Raw genomic sequence first — 18,742 nt, 5'->3', positions numbered from 1 at the left:
ATTTGAAATTATGGAATGTCATCACCAAATTTCATGTAAACTGAACACATGTACTGAATCTGATTATTCCCAGTTTTGTTGTGCAAATATAATCCAATACAGCATCAGTCCTGCCTGGAAGTCTTTCTTTAACCTGAAAAACTATGCTTTGGACAAAGTTAACCACCTGTCTGTATCAAGATTAAACAATCACATCAACCGCTCTATTTTGTTATCGTGCCTCCTTTTGTCAGGTGACATAGAGTGTAACCCTGGGCCACCAGCTAACATTAACCAGTCTGTGACTGGCGAATCAGACGTAGGTGCCGACGCGTGTATCATAACCCCAGACATGACAGAAACTGTGTATTTCTGTGGTTCATGCAAAGAACCAGTTACGTGGGATCAGAAAGGACTAATGTGTGAACATGTTGACTGTGAGACCTGGTACCATATTGATTGCCAGGCAGTAGGTGATTCAACATACGACTACCTTGGTGGATCCGACGTCTCATGGACATGTTTGGTTTGTGATGGACCAAATTATAGTACTACTCTCTTTGACCTCCATGACCTCCAGTCTGAAAACAGGTATAGCTGCCTCGCAGATATTGACTCTAGCAGCATGAGTTTGGACTCTTTGCAAGACTTTAACATGCAACCCAAAGCCACCTCCTCGCCATCTAAGCCTAAACCTAAACCTGCAGCTGTGCATCGACCCCTTCGTGTTCTTAATGTGAACTGCCAATCGCTTTGTAGGAAGAAAGGTCCTTTTTACAACCTTATGGACAGCACTAAGCCTGACATTGTAATTGCAACTGAGACATGGTTTGACAGCAGCATTGCAGACTCAGAATTCTTCAACTCTCAATTTACTGTGCACCGCCGCGACAGAAGAACCCATGCCGGTGGCGTTATTGTTGCAGTGAATAGTGATTACATCAGCTCACGAGAGGAATCACTGGAGTGTGATGACATTGAGTCAGTGTGGGTGAAAATTAACATTACTGGATGCAAGTCCTTTTTTGTTGGAGGTTATTATCGGCCCAAGCTTGACGATGTTGCAACCCTTGAGAACCTTGATTCTGTGCTGCAAAAGATCAACCAAAAACACAGTAGCAGCATCATACTTGTTGGCGGCGACTTCAACCTTCCTGGCTGGGATTGGAAAAATAAGACTCTGAAACCCAAAACACCTTATGTGAATCTGCATTATATCTTTGCAGATATTTTAGCTGACAACGGTCTCACTCAGATGGTTGAGGAACCTACCCGTGGAGACAACACACTTGATTTGATTATGACCAACCGTCCTCATCAGATTAATAGGACTCAGGTCTTACCTGGTATTAGTGACCATGAAGCGGTCTACACTGACTTTGATATTAATCCAACAAGAAAGAAACAAATTCCTCGCTATGTTCCTTTATATAGTAAAGCGGACTGGGATGGCTTTCTCTGATTTGCTTCCAAGTTAGCTGATCGTATCTCGGCTGCTGAATTGTCTTCATCTACTGAAGAGCTGTGGATACTGTTTCGCGATGATTTGAGCAAGGGTATCCAATCTTACATTCCTCACAGACGAACCAAGTCTAGGGACTCACAACCTTGGATTAGTCTCGAGTTGAAGAGGAAGATTAGGAGAAGGGATAAAGCATTCAAAGCTAGCAAGAAGTATGGTAAATAAAAGACGAGCACAAGTTTCTGAGACTGAAGAAGGAGGTGCAGAGAGATCTGCGGCGTTCCTACTGGCAGTACGTTGAAGATATCGTAACCCATAAGACTCGGACCGCAGCGATTACAGCAGCATGAAGAGATTCTGGACATTTATCAAGCATAAAAAATCTGACTTCAGTAACATTTCACCGCTGAAAGTGGCTGGTAGGCTGATCACCGATTCAAAGATGAAGGCTGAGACTCTGAACTGCCAGTTTCAATCTGTGTTTACACCCGAGTCAGACTTTAATTTTACTCCATCTAATTCGAGCTACCCATCTATGCCGTCCATTAACATCACGGTTCCTGGTGTTGAGAAGCTGTTAAAAAATCTCAAACCTGGTAAAGCAGCTGGACCAGATAATGTCAGCCCTAGAGTCTTGAAAGAGCTTTCAAGTATCATCGCGGATCCTCTAACCAGAATTTTCCGTAAATCTCTCAGCGAGGGTAGCGTGCCATCTGACTGGAGACATGCGAACGTGTCGCCCATTTTCAAAAAGGGTCAGAAGTATGATCCAGCTAACTATCGCCCAATCAGTTTAACTTGCATTGCCTCCAAAGTAATGGAACATGTGATTTGTAGTAACCTGATGAACCATGCGAGTCGTAACAACATCTTTTACGCACTGCAACATGGTTTTAGGGACCGCAGGTCATGTGAGACTCAGCTTTTGGAATTTGTCCACGATATAGTTACCAACATGCATGAAGGTAATCAATCGGACGTCTGTGCATTAGATTTCGCAAAAGCCTTTGACAGAGTTGGTCACCGCCGCCTTGTGGAGAAGCTTAAATGGTATGGCGTTGATGGTTGTGTCAACAGTTGGATTGCCAGCTTTCTCAGAGATCTTACACAATCAGTCGTGGTCGAAGGTGTATCATCTAGCAGAGTGCCTGTTATCTCCGGAGTCCCCAGGGTCGGTCTTGGGACCGTGTCTGTTTTTATACTACATCAATGACATTGCGGAGCAGCTAACATCAACAACTCGCCTCTTCGCTGACGACACAATGATTTATATGGCTGTCAAAAGTGACAAGGATGCCCAACTTCTGCAGGCAGATCTTGATAAGTTAACGGTTTGGGAAGACAAGTGGAAAATGCAGTTCCATCCAGACAAGTGTCAAGTTATCACCATCTCGCGTAAGAAGAATCTTATTATGAACAACTTCACCATGCATGGTCATCAATTTAGAACATGTCAACTACATCAAATACCTCGGTCTTACTGTATCTCATGATCTCCGCTGGGATAAGCATGTTGATCGTGTGGTGGCTAAGGCAAATAACACCCTGAATTTCCTTCGCATGCAATTTGAATGTCAATAACCCCAAAGTCAAAACCCAAGCCTTCAAGTCGCTAGTCCGTCCGCTACTAGAGTATAGTTGCTCTGCCTGGGACCCTCATACTGATCATCTCACCAAAAAACTTGAGATGGTCCAGCGACGTGCAGCAAGATTTACTTTAAACAAATATCGTCGCACCGACAGCGTAACTGCAATGCTCAAAACCCTATCATGGCCTACTCTGGCAGAAAGAAGACGGAATGCAAGACTCTCAATGTTCTACAAAATTCATCACGACCATGTTGCTGTTGATCCCAGTCAGTTTGTCACATTCAAAAACCTCACCACACCAACGCGCTCTGAAAACACACTCGCTACCACATACCACACTCCCGTACTGATTATCACCGAACCAGCTTCTTTCCTCGCACTATCCGGGAGTGGAATCTTCTACCAGAAACAGTCATCAAAGCACCTTCACCAGCAGCACTTAAAGAAGCCCTAAACAAGATAGACTAGTTAGCCCACCGCACACACTCCGTGTCTGAGCCTTCATCAATGAAGTTGACACTATTTCGGAAGAAGAAGAAGGAGAGAAAAATAGAAAGATAGAGCTCAATGCATCAGGTGTTCATGCTGATATGCCATCAGTATACCAATTGTAATTCTCAGACCATCTTGTGAAATTCATCATCAAATGCTTACAACTCAACAAGTAAATGGTAAACATACCCTATGCACTTGCATTTTTTAAACCATACTAAAATATTTTACCAAATCCTTTTTGCAAATTAAGTGTACTATTAACCGTTTAGCACAAGGTCCAATGAAAACGATTGAAATCGCGAACATAATACGCGAGGACTACACCTCAAAATGATTCGGCAGAACATTGTATTTGCTGTTCCCTTCTACTTATAGCCACTACAAACACTCCCTTACTTTTTCTTCAAAAAAATAATACTTCTCAAATTCTGCCAAATATTTAATCACTACTTACCCTTTTAAAGTAGTTGCAAACTTTGCTAGCCATACCAACTTGCATCAAATGAGGTGGATACTCCTCACAGAATTCTGCCAGAATTAAATCACCATCCATGCCTGATAAATCTTCAGGTGTACGCATGAAGAACATCTCACCTCCTCCAGACGCCTGTCGTTCTTGTTCTCTTTGCTGAAATAAAAAGGGTCATACAATGGCGATCAATTCAAACTAGTCCTGATAAAGTCAGAGACACATCTGACAAAAGCCTGAGCACTCACACAGCTTGTTTTTGGCTTTCAAAATGTTTCTGACGTTGACCTAGGCTAACATAAAAACATATAAAAGGGAAAAACCCTTTTTTCCAGATCCTACTCTCGCTCTAACCCAATGATATTAACTCTCACACACTATAATTGAAGACCAAAATAAAAAGACTAGTCTGCGTATGATGTCCTGATAACCACGCCAAAAATGCCGTACTGCGCAGGTCAGCAACCAATCATGTTGCACCTTTGCCCTGACGTCATTTGCAAACTAGTCTTTTTAATTCAGTCTTTAATTATACTAGTGCAAATCTAAACCAAAAAGATACTTCTAGAATTATGCAAAAATGACATGCAAAAATGGCTGAAATGAATTGGTACATGCATGGAATTAGGGTTTATCCTTTGTGCAAAACTGTACGGAATTAGCCTAGCATAAACATTTTCTATTGAAGGATTATGCAATTTTATTCTGAAAGCTGCTTAATTCCTCAATGATTACACTAGTCTAACCCATGAATATCTTACACCAAGCATACACTCAAAACCATCTCAAGCAATTTAAAAATGTGTTTTCAAAATTGATTTTTTTTTTTTCAAAAAAGAAACCTCAACATTAGAAATTGTCACAATCTTACCCTGGCTTTTGTTTTAATTCTCCTAACGAGGGGATACACTGGATGTTTTCCTGGGTTAGCCAACTGTCCATGTGAGTATCTCTTGAATACCGGTCTGTGAAACTGCCGTAGCTTTGTGGGTCCCATGTGAGTTGGGAAGTATGGTTGACGCAGCTCCACCGCAGGAGTAGAATGCTGAAAAGAAAAGAAGAAAAGTATGTGTAAGAAGGTGCAAGGTTCATCCATTGCAGATTGATAAAGCACACAAAATGATTAAACAAGTATTTATAAAACTGTTGCTGAATTAATAAGACCTAAAATGTGCATTACCTTTATGTAAGCATACTTACAGTTAGCCTAGTATCAAGACAGTGTTTATACAGCTTATGGAATAATGAATGAAGTCTTGACAATAAGCTTATTTTGTGTATGCTTACATAGAGGATCAACTCCAATAAGTGCTCTTTTCGTCCCATTACTATGTTGCAGTTTTTCTCATAGCATCTAATGCCAGATTACTATGGCCTGTCTCATCTCAAGCTGTGAGTAACACCATGTTGGATTTTGCATGGCAGATTTGAATCATGTAAGAAGGGCGGTTTGTCCATATGCTGGTGATGCAACCGCGTAAACACACCGATTCAAATTTGCCACTGCAAAATCTGTCATGGCATTACTTTCAATTTGAGATGAGACACACTACATAAGCCATCCATTTGTATTATATTTTTTTTCAGTTTGCAGCCATTGTGACAACCTGAGCTCATACAGTCATGTATGGTACTTCACAAGTCATATGCCAATGCTAATCTGCTATTTGCTTGTTTCAAAAACCCAAACGCAACAATGTGGAATCCTTCATTATTTTTTCTTTCAAATTATTTGTTCTTAACCACTATCAACAATACTACCAACACAGGTCAAGGTACAGCAAACTTCTATGTGAACAAAACATTTGTTTTAAGCCTTTTTGTCCTCATGATATACAATAGTTTACCTGCAAGTTTCCTGCCAGATTGGCTTTTAGTTTATTCTCTCCTAGATTCTTGGGATAATAGTACTCATCATTTGAGATATTGAATGGATTCCTGCCATCATCTTCATCGTCATAGTGAAGCTGTTGAATAGTGTACATTGATTAGTTTATTTGGAATTAAAAGTTTAACACTTAAGGGCTGGGGTATGAACGTTTGGACAGTATTTATTTTGGGACATTAGAGCACATCAGACATATCGAATTGCATTCTGAATACGAAGAATGTCATTCTGATATCAAATAATTTTGATTTTTTGAAATTAGCAATTTAATACACATTTTATGGCAAATCATTAAAATTGATATTTTTGATATTTAACAGTACTTGAAGTAAACTTTATAAATCTGATGATTTATACTTTAAGTGTATGTAGGTGGGATGAAAAGTCCGACGATCAATTGAAAATTTTGACCTTTAATATTGAAGATATGGATTTTTTCCCAAAACACCAAAAAAATTAGGTCTTTTGGGAAAAAAATCCATATCTTCAATATGAAAGGTCAAAATTTTCAATTGACCGTCGGCTTTTCCTCCCTGCTACATACACTTTAAGAATATATCATTAGATTTATATAATTTACTTCGAGGACTGTTATATATAAAAAAATTTGAAAATATCAAATTTTTATAATTTGTCATAAAATTTGTATTATATTGTGATTTTTAAAAATGAAAATTATTTGATATCAGAAAGACATGCTTCAGATTCAGAATGCAATTCGACAGGTCTGAGGTGCTCTCATGTCCCACAAAAAATACTGTCGAAACGCAATAAACGCCATTTTGGATCCCTTAAATACATTAACATACATCAAGTATTGCACATACAAAATAATATCACAAAAAGGGCAAATACATGATAAGTATGATACATTTATAAACAATTCCCTGATACCAGAATAACTCATAAATCCAGCTGAATTCCAATGGTATCCTTAAAAATAAATGGGGACATTTATTTGGCTGCATAGCAGGCAACTACAAAGTTTCTCCAAGCACCACAATACAGAGCTAGTGAGGCAATAGCATCTGGTTGTAAATCGTTGTTGATATCCCCCAACAAGCATCTCTATATATACATAAGTCCAATAGCTTGTCATTTGTTGCCCTGGTCTCATTTGCCTTGTATTGGAACATTAAGGGCATATCTTCTACAGAGCTCGTCCAATGGCATAGGATGCATTCAAAGAAGCAAATTCAATGCTGCCTTACTTGGTTGATGAGAGGCTAATGACCATTACCCACACAAACAAACATACACATCTTTCACACAGCTCAATTGTGATGCGATCAAGCAAAATCAGTCGGAACTCGCAAATATTGATTTTGAGATATAACCAAACAAAGCAAATGTTTCCTTTTGTTTCCTATTGTTTTGGAAACTCTTTAATTGCTCATATCTTTGGAAGTGCTTGTTCAATTTCAATTGAGTTTTCGGCAAAATTCAGCTTTGTAAATGCTTTTTACTATCCTATAAGAAACTGAAAATTTAATATTTCTGAGTTCCGACTGATTTTGCTTGATCGCATCACAATTTTGAAATAAAACTGCACTATTTGTGTCTGTTTGAATTAACATGTAGATTATACTAGTACTAGTCCTATTACATTTAAAAAAATGAGAAGACTGCACATACCGGTTCTGGATCAGCTTTTGTGACACCTGTTTTCTCCAAGACAATTTTGGATCTTCTCGGCTGTTTCTTGACTGGTTCTCTATTTGTGATTTCATTTGGATCCCTATCATCAGGAATACCCAGAATAATATTGTCATCATTTGGGTCCAGACGAAGCACAAGTGGATCTGGTATTTTTTCCATATTCTGTACAAAAAGAATGTCCATAATGGCAATGTGAACAAACCAATGATATTATACCCAAAGATCAGCAACTCAAAATTACACCATACATTAAGCTATGGTAAATCCAACATATTGGTTTGTTGCTCATGGAGGGCAGATAACGTATCTATAGTCTGTCTTGTTTCAAGTTGAGAGTAACGCCATCTTGGATTTCACAGCAGTAGATTCAAATTGTGTGCCTTAATCTAATCCAGTTGGATACAAGCGAGTTTTCCCTATGCTGGTGACACAACCGCATAATCGCACTAATTTGAATCTGCCACTGCGAAACATGGCATTACTCTCAACTTGATCTAGACACAGTAAAGGCATTTGTCGGCAAGAGCCCCAAATCAAACAATAATTTGCATCTTTAAGCTTTAGATTACAAAGGGTTGCACATGCAGTGCTTAGCCCATGTTTGTGGCACAATGTGTTACACATAGAACACAAACATTCCCACACTTTGAATCAAAGTATGCCTTACGCAATGTAAAATAATTCGAGGTACATGAAGTTGCCTCTATGAGCAACACACAATTTTGCAAAGTTGGTACTATTTGATTCTACCTCATTGGAACAAAGACTGCAATTTATACATTTACTGTATTTTTTCACACATCTTTGAAACCTATTGATTAAGAATATATGACCCTGCAACATTCTTTGTGCAGTTTAAGATATCGAAAATATTCCTCAAAATAGCTGCCTTCTCATCTCATTGATAAATGCAAAATTTTAGTGTTAGTGGACAAACAAATAACTTCTATCTTTGCCGATAAATAGACAATTTTTTACACTGTCATCTGGGATGGGCAAAAATGACGTCTTCAAGACATTTATAAGGGAAATAGGATCCAAAAAGGGATGATTAAATAACATCAAGTTTCATTCTTTCCATCCTTATTTTACCCTTATTTCATATTGAAATATATTTTTACTACAGGACAGACTACATCCCTATCCATTTAGTGTTTACCTCATGATCCCAGATAATCTCATCTTCCCATTGCTTATACACAAGCTCCTCATTGTCCACTGGAAACAAGGAGAACCATGTAGGCTTCTCATTCTCTGGACTCGACTGCTGACCACCTAATATAAAAATAACAAATGTAAATAATTTAACACAAACAATCGTTTCATGGTAGAGTATCAACATATTACAACTGTTCCACTGCTAAACTATCTTTAGTCGTATGGAAACTGTTAAAACTATGAACTACTGCAATGATGAATAGAAACAAATGTGTAGTCCTACAGCACACACCTACACCCTGACCAAAATTACATTGAAGTATATGTTTTTTAAAGATGCTAAATGGTATTACATGGCTCATCAAAAACCCAACACATCTGTGTTGGGTTTTTTAAATCCCATGAACAGTGTGTCAATGTGATTATGCACTCACCCAACTGTTTCACTGCAATGTACATTAGTGTTAAGCAGGGTTGTTTGATTTAAATCACACACAATTTAAATCACTTGATTTTTTTTAATCACCAATTTAAATCAACTTTTAATTTTGTACCATTTTTGACAAATGTATGTTAATTTCTTTCTTAAATTGACTGTTTTACTTCATTCCTTATGTTTCTACAACTTTTGGATATAATTAAAATACCTCTATGATGTCACTTCATCTATGCTGAAAATTCATCTTCAAGCTGCAGAATTCAACAGGTTTTTTACCAATTTCTTTCTTTGAAATTTTTACATGTAAAAACATGTTTTGATTTTTTTGTAAATACCTGGTAGGATTGTACATACGACGCTACTGGTACTCTTTTGACTTTATCATGGGGTAAAATCAAAAAAATCGATTGAAATAAAATAAATCTGATTTAAATTTTTTTTAATCCGATTTTTTTTATTTAAAAAAAAATCAAAATATCATCAACCCTGGTGTTTAGTGTGGTAGATTGAAGTATTGTATATAGAGGGACACTTCTGCAAGGTTTTGATTTTATGAAAAAGGGTCATTAACTTCCATACTCCCAAAATTTGTACAAATGTGACACAAAACTACACTGGGTTTCAGAGAAGACCGACACTCCCTTGCTCAGATTGACGCGAGCGCCATGTTAATGAGCGACATATGTGGAGCTTTGCGTGTCTTTCAAGGGCGCCGATCTGCTCTGACCAACGTTTTGACGTGTAACTGGCCAATCAGATTATCAGTCTATTGCTATGATTGTCAGACGATTGATTCAGCCAATCAGAACCCCACCTTCGTGTTTACGCTCTGTACTCTCTCAAAATGTAAACAAGTGCTGTTCTTCTTTGGCAGAAACTATACACATAATCTCATTGACACTCTATCACCATAAACATACCTTGTGTACTGTTAAGAATCTGCTGTTTGAGTCTATTCACTTGGTCTCTTCCTGAGAGTGGTGTTCCTGGTACTCCCTTACCTCCTCCTGGTGGCATACCAGGGATGTTAGGGGCTAGATGACTCACATTACGATGACCTTAGAAATAAACATATCATATAAATAGATGTCACATGAATGATGACCTTTTTGTAAAGTAATAGGGTTAGAGTTAGATGCATACCTTAGTTCCAGGCTGCTCCAAAAATGATCTGATATATAGCTACAACTGTTGTCTGTTTGTATATTCTGTTATCTATAAATTTCATATCTGAGAAGGCATGGTATAATTTGCAAAATGTAAGCCTGTACATTTTTGATTGATGCCTTCATTTAATTGATACCTGTACATTTAAACCACTAGCAAAATCTATGCAGCATGCCACTACATCTCTTCCAAAATCAAGGACCTTTCATAGATTATGCAAATACAAAACATTTTCTAACAATTCTCTACCAAAAAGTAATATGCTATTTCCCTCTTTTAATCAACACTCAAATTTCAAGCACCTTCTGTTGAATCCAAAGACTTTCAAGACCGTGAAATAAGCATTTACAAGGGACTGCATGAGCACTTGATTCTGGCTAATAAATATACAACTTGGGCTCCATGTTTAGTTTGGTCCTACTTATCATAGCCTGAACATTTGCACAGTGCTATGCAGATGTTCATTATGATACTGGATATAATGTTTTACATCTTCAGGGTGTGATAGAATTATAGGTTAATAAATGTGTATCACTTGTTGGCAGTGAAATTGTACAAAATAATGCATGCATCAACATCTCAGTACAAGAGCATTATTTCGTACAATTTCTCGAGCAACAAATGATACGCATTTACTATTTCAACACAAGGGAAAAAAATCCCTTCTTGAGAATCTGAACAGTTCAAATCGTGAAAATTTAATACTGCGAAAATATCATTTGCTATTTCTTGTTATTTTTATAACAAAATTGTCACTGAAAATGTTGGAAAATACAAGCAAATATAAACGCATAAAAAAAACGCGTCTGAAAGCACTGCTTGTAGTAGTGCGTGCATGTACATTAAACAAAATTAATGAATAGCTCACATTTTTCTGACATTTGTGAGTGGACGCGGCGAATCAGCCGTAAACTCGGCAAATTGTATTCTGAGTTAAAGTGTAAAATGTATGTGAAGGTCGATTCATAGGTGTATCAATTCGCTTGCATAAGTATCTTATCAAACGCTGTTTAAATCAATCAATAATACTACTGCTGAAGAGGATAATAAGCTTCTACCTATTTCTATAGAATAGTTCTTGTCTTTGTTTGCTTTGGCTAAATCCTGTTCAAGTGGTAGATAACAAAGCATTGTATTTTGTCTAGGTATGTATAATCAACAATGAACAATGAGAGGATATTTCTGAACCTTGTTGATTTGGGGATGATTTGAAATGACCGCCAATTATGACTGTTGGATATTTATTTCCAGATATGTAGAAAAAGAGACACATGTAGAACCGATAAAAAATACAATTTTGTTGAAGGAACAGAGTTCAACAAATCATAACCCCACTTTTGGATATCGTTTGCAGTCAAATGATATACCATTTTAAAGCTTATGGTATATATTTTCTAAACACGAAATAAAACAAAATTGACCGGGCCGACTTTACGGCTGATTCGCCGCGTCCAGTCACATTTGCTCTGATAGGTTATCGCTATCTAAGAGTATATGAAAGAGCCAGTGGTATCTCTCGATAGAACTAAATGTTTTTATTTTGTTGTCTGACAGCACATATTTTTATTACCAATTTTACACTCCTCACCTTTGCTTGAGTAGAAAGCAATAGCTGTCCTGTGCGATAAAGTTGGTATCCATCCAGCAAGCTCTGAGGCTTTGGAACTCAAAACCTTTTCCTTGGCCTCCTCCCCATCCCATATGATGTCCTTTTCCCAAGGCAACTGGGACACCATATCAAAGCAATCTGGTGTCGCTTCAGGGATCTTGGGCACAGATGCAAACAGGTCTATTGGTTCTTCCTCTTCCTTGATTTCAGTCTTATCAGCTGTTTCTTTTTGGACAGGTGAACTTTCATTCTCTTTATTTTCCTGTGACACGAAAAACAAACAAATATTTTGGATTATTAAACACGGTTTCCACAAATCTGAATTCATTTCTTTACATTTTACTTTTAATAATACACTAAGCCAAAAAAGAAACTTTTCACAAGGTCATATCTTAAAATCCTGTCCATCAAAATGAACCAATATTACACACAGGATTACTTCAATTCTCTACTCTAAACACATGTCAGTAACCAAGCAGTTGTCCAACCAACACAACAGCAAAATGCACTGACATGAAACAGCTTCCTGGACCACATTCACAGTCCAATAATTAGCACCCATGCACCCAAAAGGTCTACTCTAAAGATGGGGATTGCTAATGGAGATGAGATGAAAATTTGCAGATAGAGAGAAATGGAAATAGAAAGTGACACAGGAAAGAGAGAAAAAGTATGAGGGAGACAGACAGAAAGAGAGAAATGGTTACAGCTACTTGTGAATTTATCTTAATCTATATCAGCAATTACATATCAAAAAGTAAGAAGTCATACCTTTTTACACTTGAAACCATAATCAAATCCTTCGCCACTCTCTGGTACAGACAGCATGTCATACCAATACTGGGCTGGTCCATAACGCCACTCAGCAATCTGGGGTTTCATATCCTTGTTTTTATCTCTATCTGAATTCTTCTGATCTGGATCTGCTTCCATGGGTTCAAGCATCATGAGCTGAAACAAGAAATACATGATAAGGATCAATTACAGGAATCATGATGTCAAATAAAAAGTGTGATATACAATATGTAGGGCAAGGATTAAAAGGTTACAGTTACAAGCAAACTAATTCTTATCTGTCATCTCAAGGTATTCATCTGGTGGTCCGGTCTGGTGCCTCCATCACAAAAAAGGAATCGCAGAACATGGTGATGATGTGGGTTTTACAAGGCAAACACAACATTTTTAGGCATTGTTGACATGGTGCTTTCAGTAAAGAAAGTTTAACTAAAATCTAACTTTTGAGACAATTTGCTTGAAGATAAAAAACTAACCATAAGGCATGCCATTTTCACTGCGTTGTGAAATTTCAATCATCACAATCAAACATAAACAAACTGTCTGAGTTTGATTGACAGGTGATGTCAGACACAAACTAGTGTCTTTATTAAGCCTTTATAATATACTTTTATTCTCAACCAACAAATCTTATTACCTCTTCATCAGGCATGCAGTCTTCTGGTAGGGGTCTGGGTGTATAGTTATAATTCCATCCATCAATGGTTTTTCTAGTAGGACTTGATGGCTGCTCCCCATCATCTGACGTCCCTGACACCATCCGCTTCTTCTTGCGTTTCTTCTTTGCACCTCGCCACAGCTGTGGTAAGTTTTGCTCCGAAGGGCCAAATAACCTATAGAACCTTAAAACCTGGAAGCAAAAAATGAAACATATACTTCTTGTCTAAAATGAAGAAGAAACATGACATCATCAATTCTTTTAAAGCCATAATATAAGATTTTGGTCAAATTTAAATTTTTCATTGTTTGCCAAAAATATGAAATAATATTCACCTATGAATGTGAGATTATAATCTGATCTACTGGATAAGATTAGTTCAGATTATAACCTCAAATTCTTAGTTAAATGATAAGCTCCACAATAATATTAGTAACAACTGCCAGGAAGGTTTTCTGGTCATTTTAAGGGGAAATAATGACGTAGTAAAAATAATCACCAACTAATTGATACAAAGTTTGATAATAAACTTGTTAAATATAACAAAACATCAATTTTCAATGTTGTAAAAAAGTGACAAAAAGAGAGAGAAAATTTCTCATTATAATTCCATAATTATTACAAATCACATTATCAATTTTATATGATGTTGTAAAAGTTACAACACTTTTTGGGAAAAATATCTTTTTATTTGGAAAAGCCATAACTAACTTAGAATTGTCATAGCCTTTTCCCGCCACTTTGGTCATCTAAAGTGATATATTACTAATATTAATACATTTTTCATGACAGTGAATCCTTGAACAATGCATGTTTATTTTTTACCTTTGTGGTTTGATGACTTACTTTACCAGGTCTGAAATGTGAGAACACCTCAGCGGGGTCTTCATTTAAGGGATCAGTGCGCTCTTCTCTCAACACAGTCGCAAGTGGACAATCAATTGGTTTACTCCCCTCTTCTTTCTGTGACGAAAATGGTGTCTCACCATCCTTAATATCATCTCCACCTGACATAAAATCAATGACAACATATCATAAACTCTTCAAAAAAATGTTGAGGCAGTGCAATTCTCGCGTTTCATATACGATGCGCCGCCAGCGGTTGCTTTTGCAAGTCCAACTTTTGACCTCCGGAGTCGACATCGCCGTTCTAAACCATTATTGGATTTTTATGCAACTGCGATAATAATAATGTTAAAAACAGCTCCACAAAGGATTCCGTCTGATCAATAAATAGAAAATGGATCTACTATAATTGTAAATTGTTGTTTTAATGTGCATTCATTTATATTGAGATTTAAACACGCAATAACATACTGTTACTGTGTTGTATTCGTATTACGCGGGCTATGGATGTCGACATTTTCCCATAATGCACTGCGTATTTTGGCCTTGCAAAAGCAACCGCTGGCGGCGCATCGTATTATGAGATGCAAGAATTTACTGGTACATGTAACTTGTTTTCCAAGGATGGATACATTGACAAAAGACACTTTTCAACCATTTTATTGTTACTATCTGAGTCATCATGAGTTTTAATCTAAGTTAAATCCAGTAATAGCGCATTGACTTTTTGGTCAAGACACTTTATCTCGCTTGTCACCCAGGTGCACAATGGGGAGATGTTAGGGGTAGTCATACAAGCTTTGTTGTTGGCAGTCACATGGTAAGATATGTCCTACAGTGGAATAAATGTAAAGCACTTTGAACAGATTGAACCGCGCTATAAAAATGCTGACATTTATTTTATTGTTCCTAAATTAAGAAATATACAGCTGCATGCATGCCATAACTCTCTATTGAAGTAGCATAGCGTCATAGGAGTACGTGGCCACCAATCGCTTGTAAAATTTAGAAAATCCCAAGGAAAATTGCCGAAAATTGGCCTGTGCCCCCAATCAGACCTGGTGCCCCCCAATCATGGTTAGTACCCCCCATATGATGACCCATGCTATGCCACTGCTCCATTATAACATCTTTACTGATCTTTCAGCTTGCCTTACCATGTTTTGTTGTTCCATCAGGTGAGCTCAATGGGAGCAGAGCAGCAGGTGGTGTCTTACGTCCAATGGCTGGTGGTAGGGAGGGAGGAGGCATCAACTTGGCATCCTCAGCTGAAGTGTCTTCTGCATCATAATCCTCATCTGAATCTGGGTCTGTGTTAGATAGAAAATGAGTACAAATTATCATTGTTTTAGGTGGCATTTTGTTTCAAGCCATTTTATCATTCAAAGCACATATTTATCATTTAAATGAGTATTTTGTGATCCTATAGCATCCTCTTTTTATGACATTTTTCAATAGATATCTACGAAAAAAGCTTATTCCAAAAATTCCAGTTGATTCCGATTTTGCGTTTATGAGTTGTGCATGATTATGTGTATTTCAATGCTCCATAGACAATGTGTTGTAATTTCGTTCTGGTGTACCAGAACGTAATTCGAAATTCACAATATTTTTGCTAAACGAATTAATCTGCTAGAAATTTTTATACATGTAAATATTATGTAGCCAGAGGTTTTCAGTGGTATAAAAATCTTTTTTGGACAAAAGTGGGGGGGGGGATGATGCTGTGGATCACAAAATTTCCTTTTAGAGGACAAGGTCGCATCAGTGAACTATTGCATTTACATACATATGTTTATTGTTTGATAACAATTAAATACAACCCTCGTTTTGTGCCCATATTTTGGTCAACAGTGTATTTACATCAGGGTTTACATGCAAGTCTATGGAATGAGTGGTCATTGACAGCACTTTCAACTCAGTTTTCATTCAATTTGAGTCTTGTAGTAAAAAATGAGCGGCTTGTTTGTCATAAAATCTGCTTCAATATGCTTCAAACATATAGGGTTGCAGTAAATAAATGCAGTAAATAAATGTCCTGTATCTCAAGATGCTTAAGAAACAGGTCTGTGATGACACTATACAGTCATTGAGCATACAATAATTAGCACTCTTTATCAGATTTTCCTCAATTGATATCTGTATAATTATAAGCATCGATATCCCGTTCCTCCATTTCAGTGCTGAACTGTCATATGTTCATATTCCAAATCCCAAGCAAGGAAAACATCCAGATCCAGAAGTCTTTTACAAAGCATACATGATAAATGCCGCATGCACGCACTTTGCAAGTATAACCTCATTTTGAATTGACTGTGCAATTGAGTTTTTACTATCCCTCTGTAGATTCACACGTATAAACAAATAGACAAATACCTTTAGATGGTGCTACAGCCATTGCCTCTTTGTATTTGTCATCACTCTCATCTTCAGCAGTCTCACTTATGTCAGAGTAGTCCACTGCTGTACTAGCCTTCTCCTCTGAATCTGCAATGAGAATTGTTATTTTTAAAAACAAGGACAAACTTGTTCTTGGGCAGACTGCTGTCATAATTTGTCAACTTTCTGGGATAACAACTGAGAAACAAATGTGTTAAAAAAGTGTTGGACTTATCACCAGCATCTGGTTGTTCGAGACTGTGCAATTATGTCCAAATTGACCTTTTGCCTCCTTTGTTTTTGAACACAATATTTTTTCATGAGTGTTAAGTTTTTCAGTTGTCACTGCAAGCATAACACAAATACAAGCACGTACAGTTTAGACGACAAAGGATTTAGTCTAGTTCTTGGGTATGGCAATGGTGGCACATGTTTTTTTCCTTCCTGGGTGGCATGGGAAGGAAAGTGAATTTCAAGAAGTTGTGTATTTTAAATGGGCACATTTTCCAGATTTCTTATTTTCACTGGGCAAAAGGACAGGTAACACAGTCCAAGATTGATAGGAAAATCCCCATGCCTCCCTACAATATAATCACTGCAATTAGCCCTTTCGAAGTATGGCGTACTCAAAAGGAGGGCAGTCTTCAATCTGGGTAAAACCTGGCAAATTAAAAAGACTTTACCCACTTCGTGCAGCGCCATCCTTACATGTACTTGGGTTTCAAAAAGCTAGACAACATAAAAATTGGTGGAACCTACATGTATTTATGATAGCATAGAGTTGCTAGTTACTCTACACTTGGTACATGTATCATCATTTCATTATCAAGTAAGATAGTGAATAGTGATTATTGGATAGTGTGTTTATGTCACTGACCAGAGTATTTTCTTGTACTTATTTTCAGATGCCTTACCATCTTCAGTTTTATCCTCTTCATCATAATTATCATCTTCTGCCCCTTTTGTCAATTCCTGGGCTAATGAACCCAAACCACTCAAACTTCCAAGTTCTGATAGGTGTCGCTTGCTCTCCTAAATGGTAAAACATAAATCAATTGTGGAATCAAGTACAATTGTGACCCATTACATTACAGCCAAAAAAATCTACTTTAACAGCAATATGTGCCCATCCACCACAAACTGGTCGTAAAGTCGGCATTTACCCTTTTGAGATACAATCAAAAACAGTATATGGATTTCTATGTAAAATATATAAGAAATTTGACCTTTGATGAACCATAACTTCACTTCCAGATGGCAGATGAAGCTGGTTGAGGAGTCATTATAAAGCTGAAAGTACATTCTTATAAAATCTGCAATAAACAGAAAATGGTCTAGAGCCAACTTTACTACCACTTCGTGGTGGATGGTCACATATATTGTAACGGTTTCATAAAAAACAGTGATATTTGATGATTTTTGAAGATTTTTATCAGTTCCTGTCCAACTTTTCAGAGAAAAGGTTTGGACATTTAGCTGTCAAACAAATTCTTAATGACTTCCAAAAAAAAAAACGGTTTTAAAAGTAAAATTTGACAACTTTTCAGTGATGATTTAGGGATTCAATCATATTTCACCGTTGTTCATCACCGTTTAACAACGATGCGGCCGCGTCGTCTGCGTGGTTTACTTTAGCTGCCCGACAGAAGTAAACCATGCAAACGCGCTGGACGTGAGTTGTTAAACGGTGATGAACAACGGTGAAACATGATTGAATCCCTTTCAACAACGAAAAGAAGCTAAAGAACTTAGATCGTATAGGCCTAATTCACATAGCCTTACAAAAACTTGTAAGGCTATGTGATTTCTCTGTTGATATCAGCAATAAAACTACAGAATAAAACGGCAATGTTTAGCCGCTACCTCAAAACACTGAATTCAACTTGTAAACTTGTATACGCAGATTACGCTTTTACAGGTTCCAGGTATGACCGAATTTTACGCGCTCTCGCATAACACGTAGTCTCGCTCGCGTTTGCGTATACGCTACAGTAAAAGTGTGGATTCATCACGGATTAACAACGGTTGGCTCCTGTACAAAGGTATAGGAAGAGTTGTTGAATTGATCTATACTTCAGCTTGAAAATTGTTGGAAAATGAGGTGGATCATTTGAATGCCCATATCATACAAGCAACCACAGTATATGAA

General features: G+C 37.3%; 1 protein-coding gene across 1 annotated transcript in view; it reads right to left on the bottom strand.

Moving 5' to 3' along the window:
• Positions 1-18,742, bottom strand: part of LOC140161194 (transcription initiation factor TFIID subunit 1-like) — a 173,453-nt gene that overhangs the window by 144,302 nt on the left and 10,409 nt on the right. The window contains 13 exon segments of the mRNA XM_072184643.1: positions 3,981-4,154; positions 4,867-5,040; positions 5,843-5,962; positions 7,519-7,704; positions 8,702-8,817; positions 10,060-10,197; positions 11,895-12,177; positions 12,687-12,866; positions 13,348-13,560; positions 14,215-14,375; positions 15,372-15,524; positions 16,591-16,701; positions 17,508-17,625. Coding sequence (XP_072040744.1) covers positions 3,981-4,154; positions 4,867-5,040; positions 5,843-5,962; positions 7,519-7,704; positions 8,702-8,817; positions 10,060-10,197; positions 11,895-12,177; positions 12,687-12,866; positions 13,348-13,560; positions 14,215-14,375; positions 15,372-15,524; positions 16,591-16,701; positions 17,508-17,625 — 2,127 coding nt within the window.

The sequence above is a fragment of the Amphiura filiformis genome, chromosome 9, assembly GCF_039555335.1.
Source record: "Amphiura filiformis chromosome 9, Afil_fr2py, whole genome shotgun sequence".
Classification (NCBI taxonomy): domain Eukaryota; kingdom Metazoa; phylum Echinodermata; class Ophiuroidea; order Amphilepidida; family Amphiuridae; genus Amphiura; species Amphiura filiformis.
This window is presented reverse-complemented; position numbering and strand designations above follow the sequence as displayed.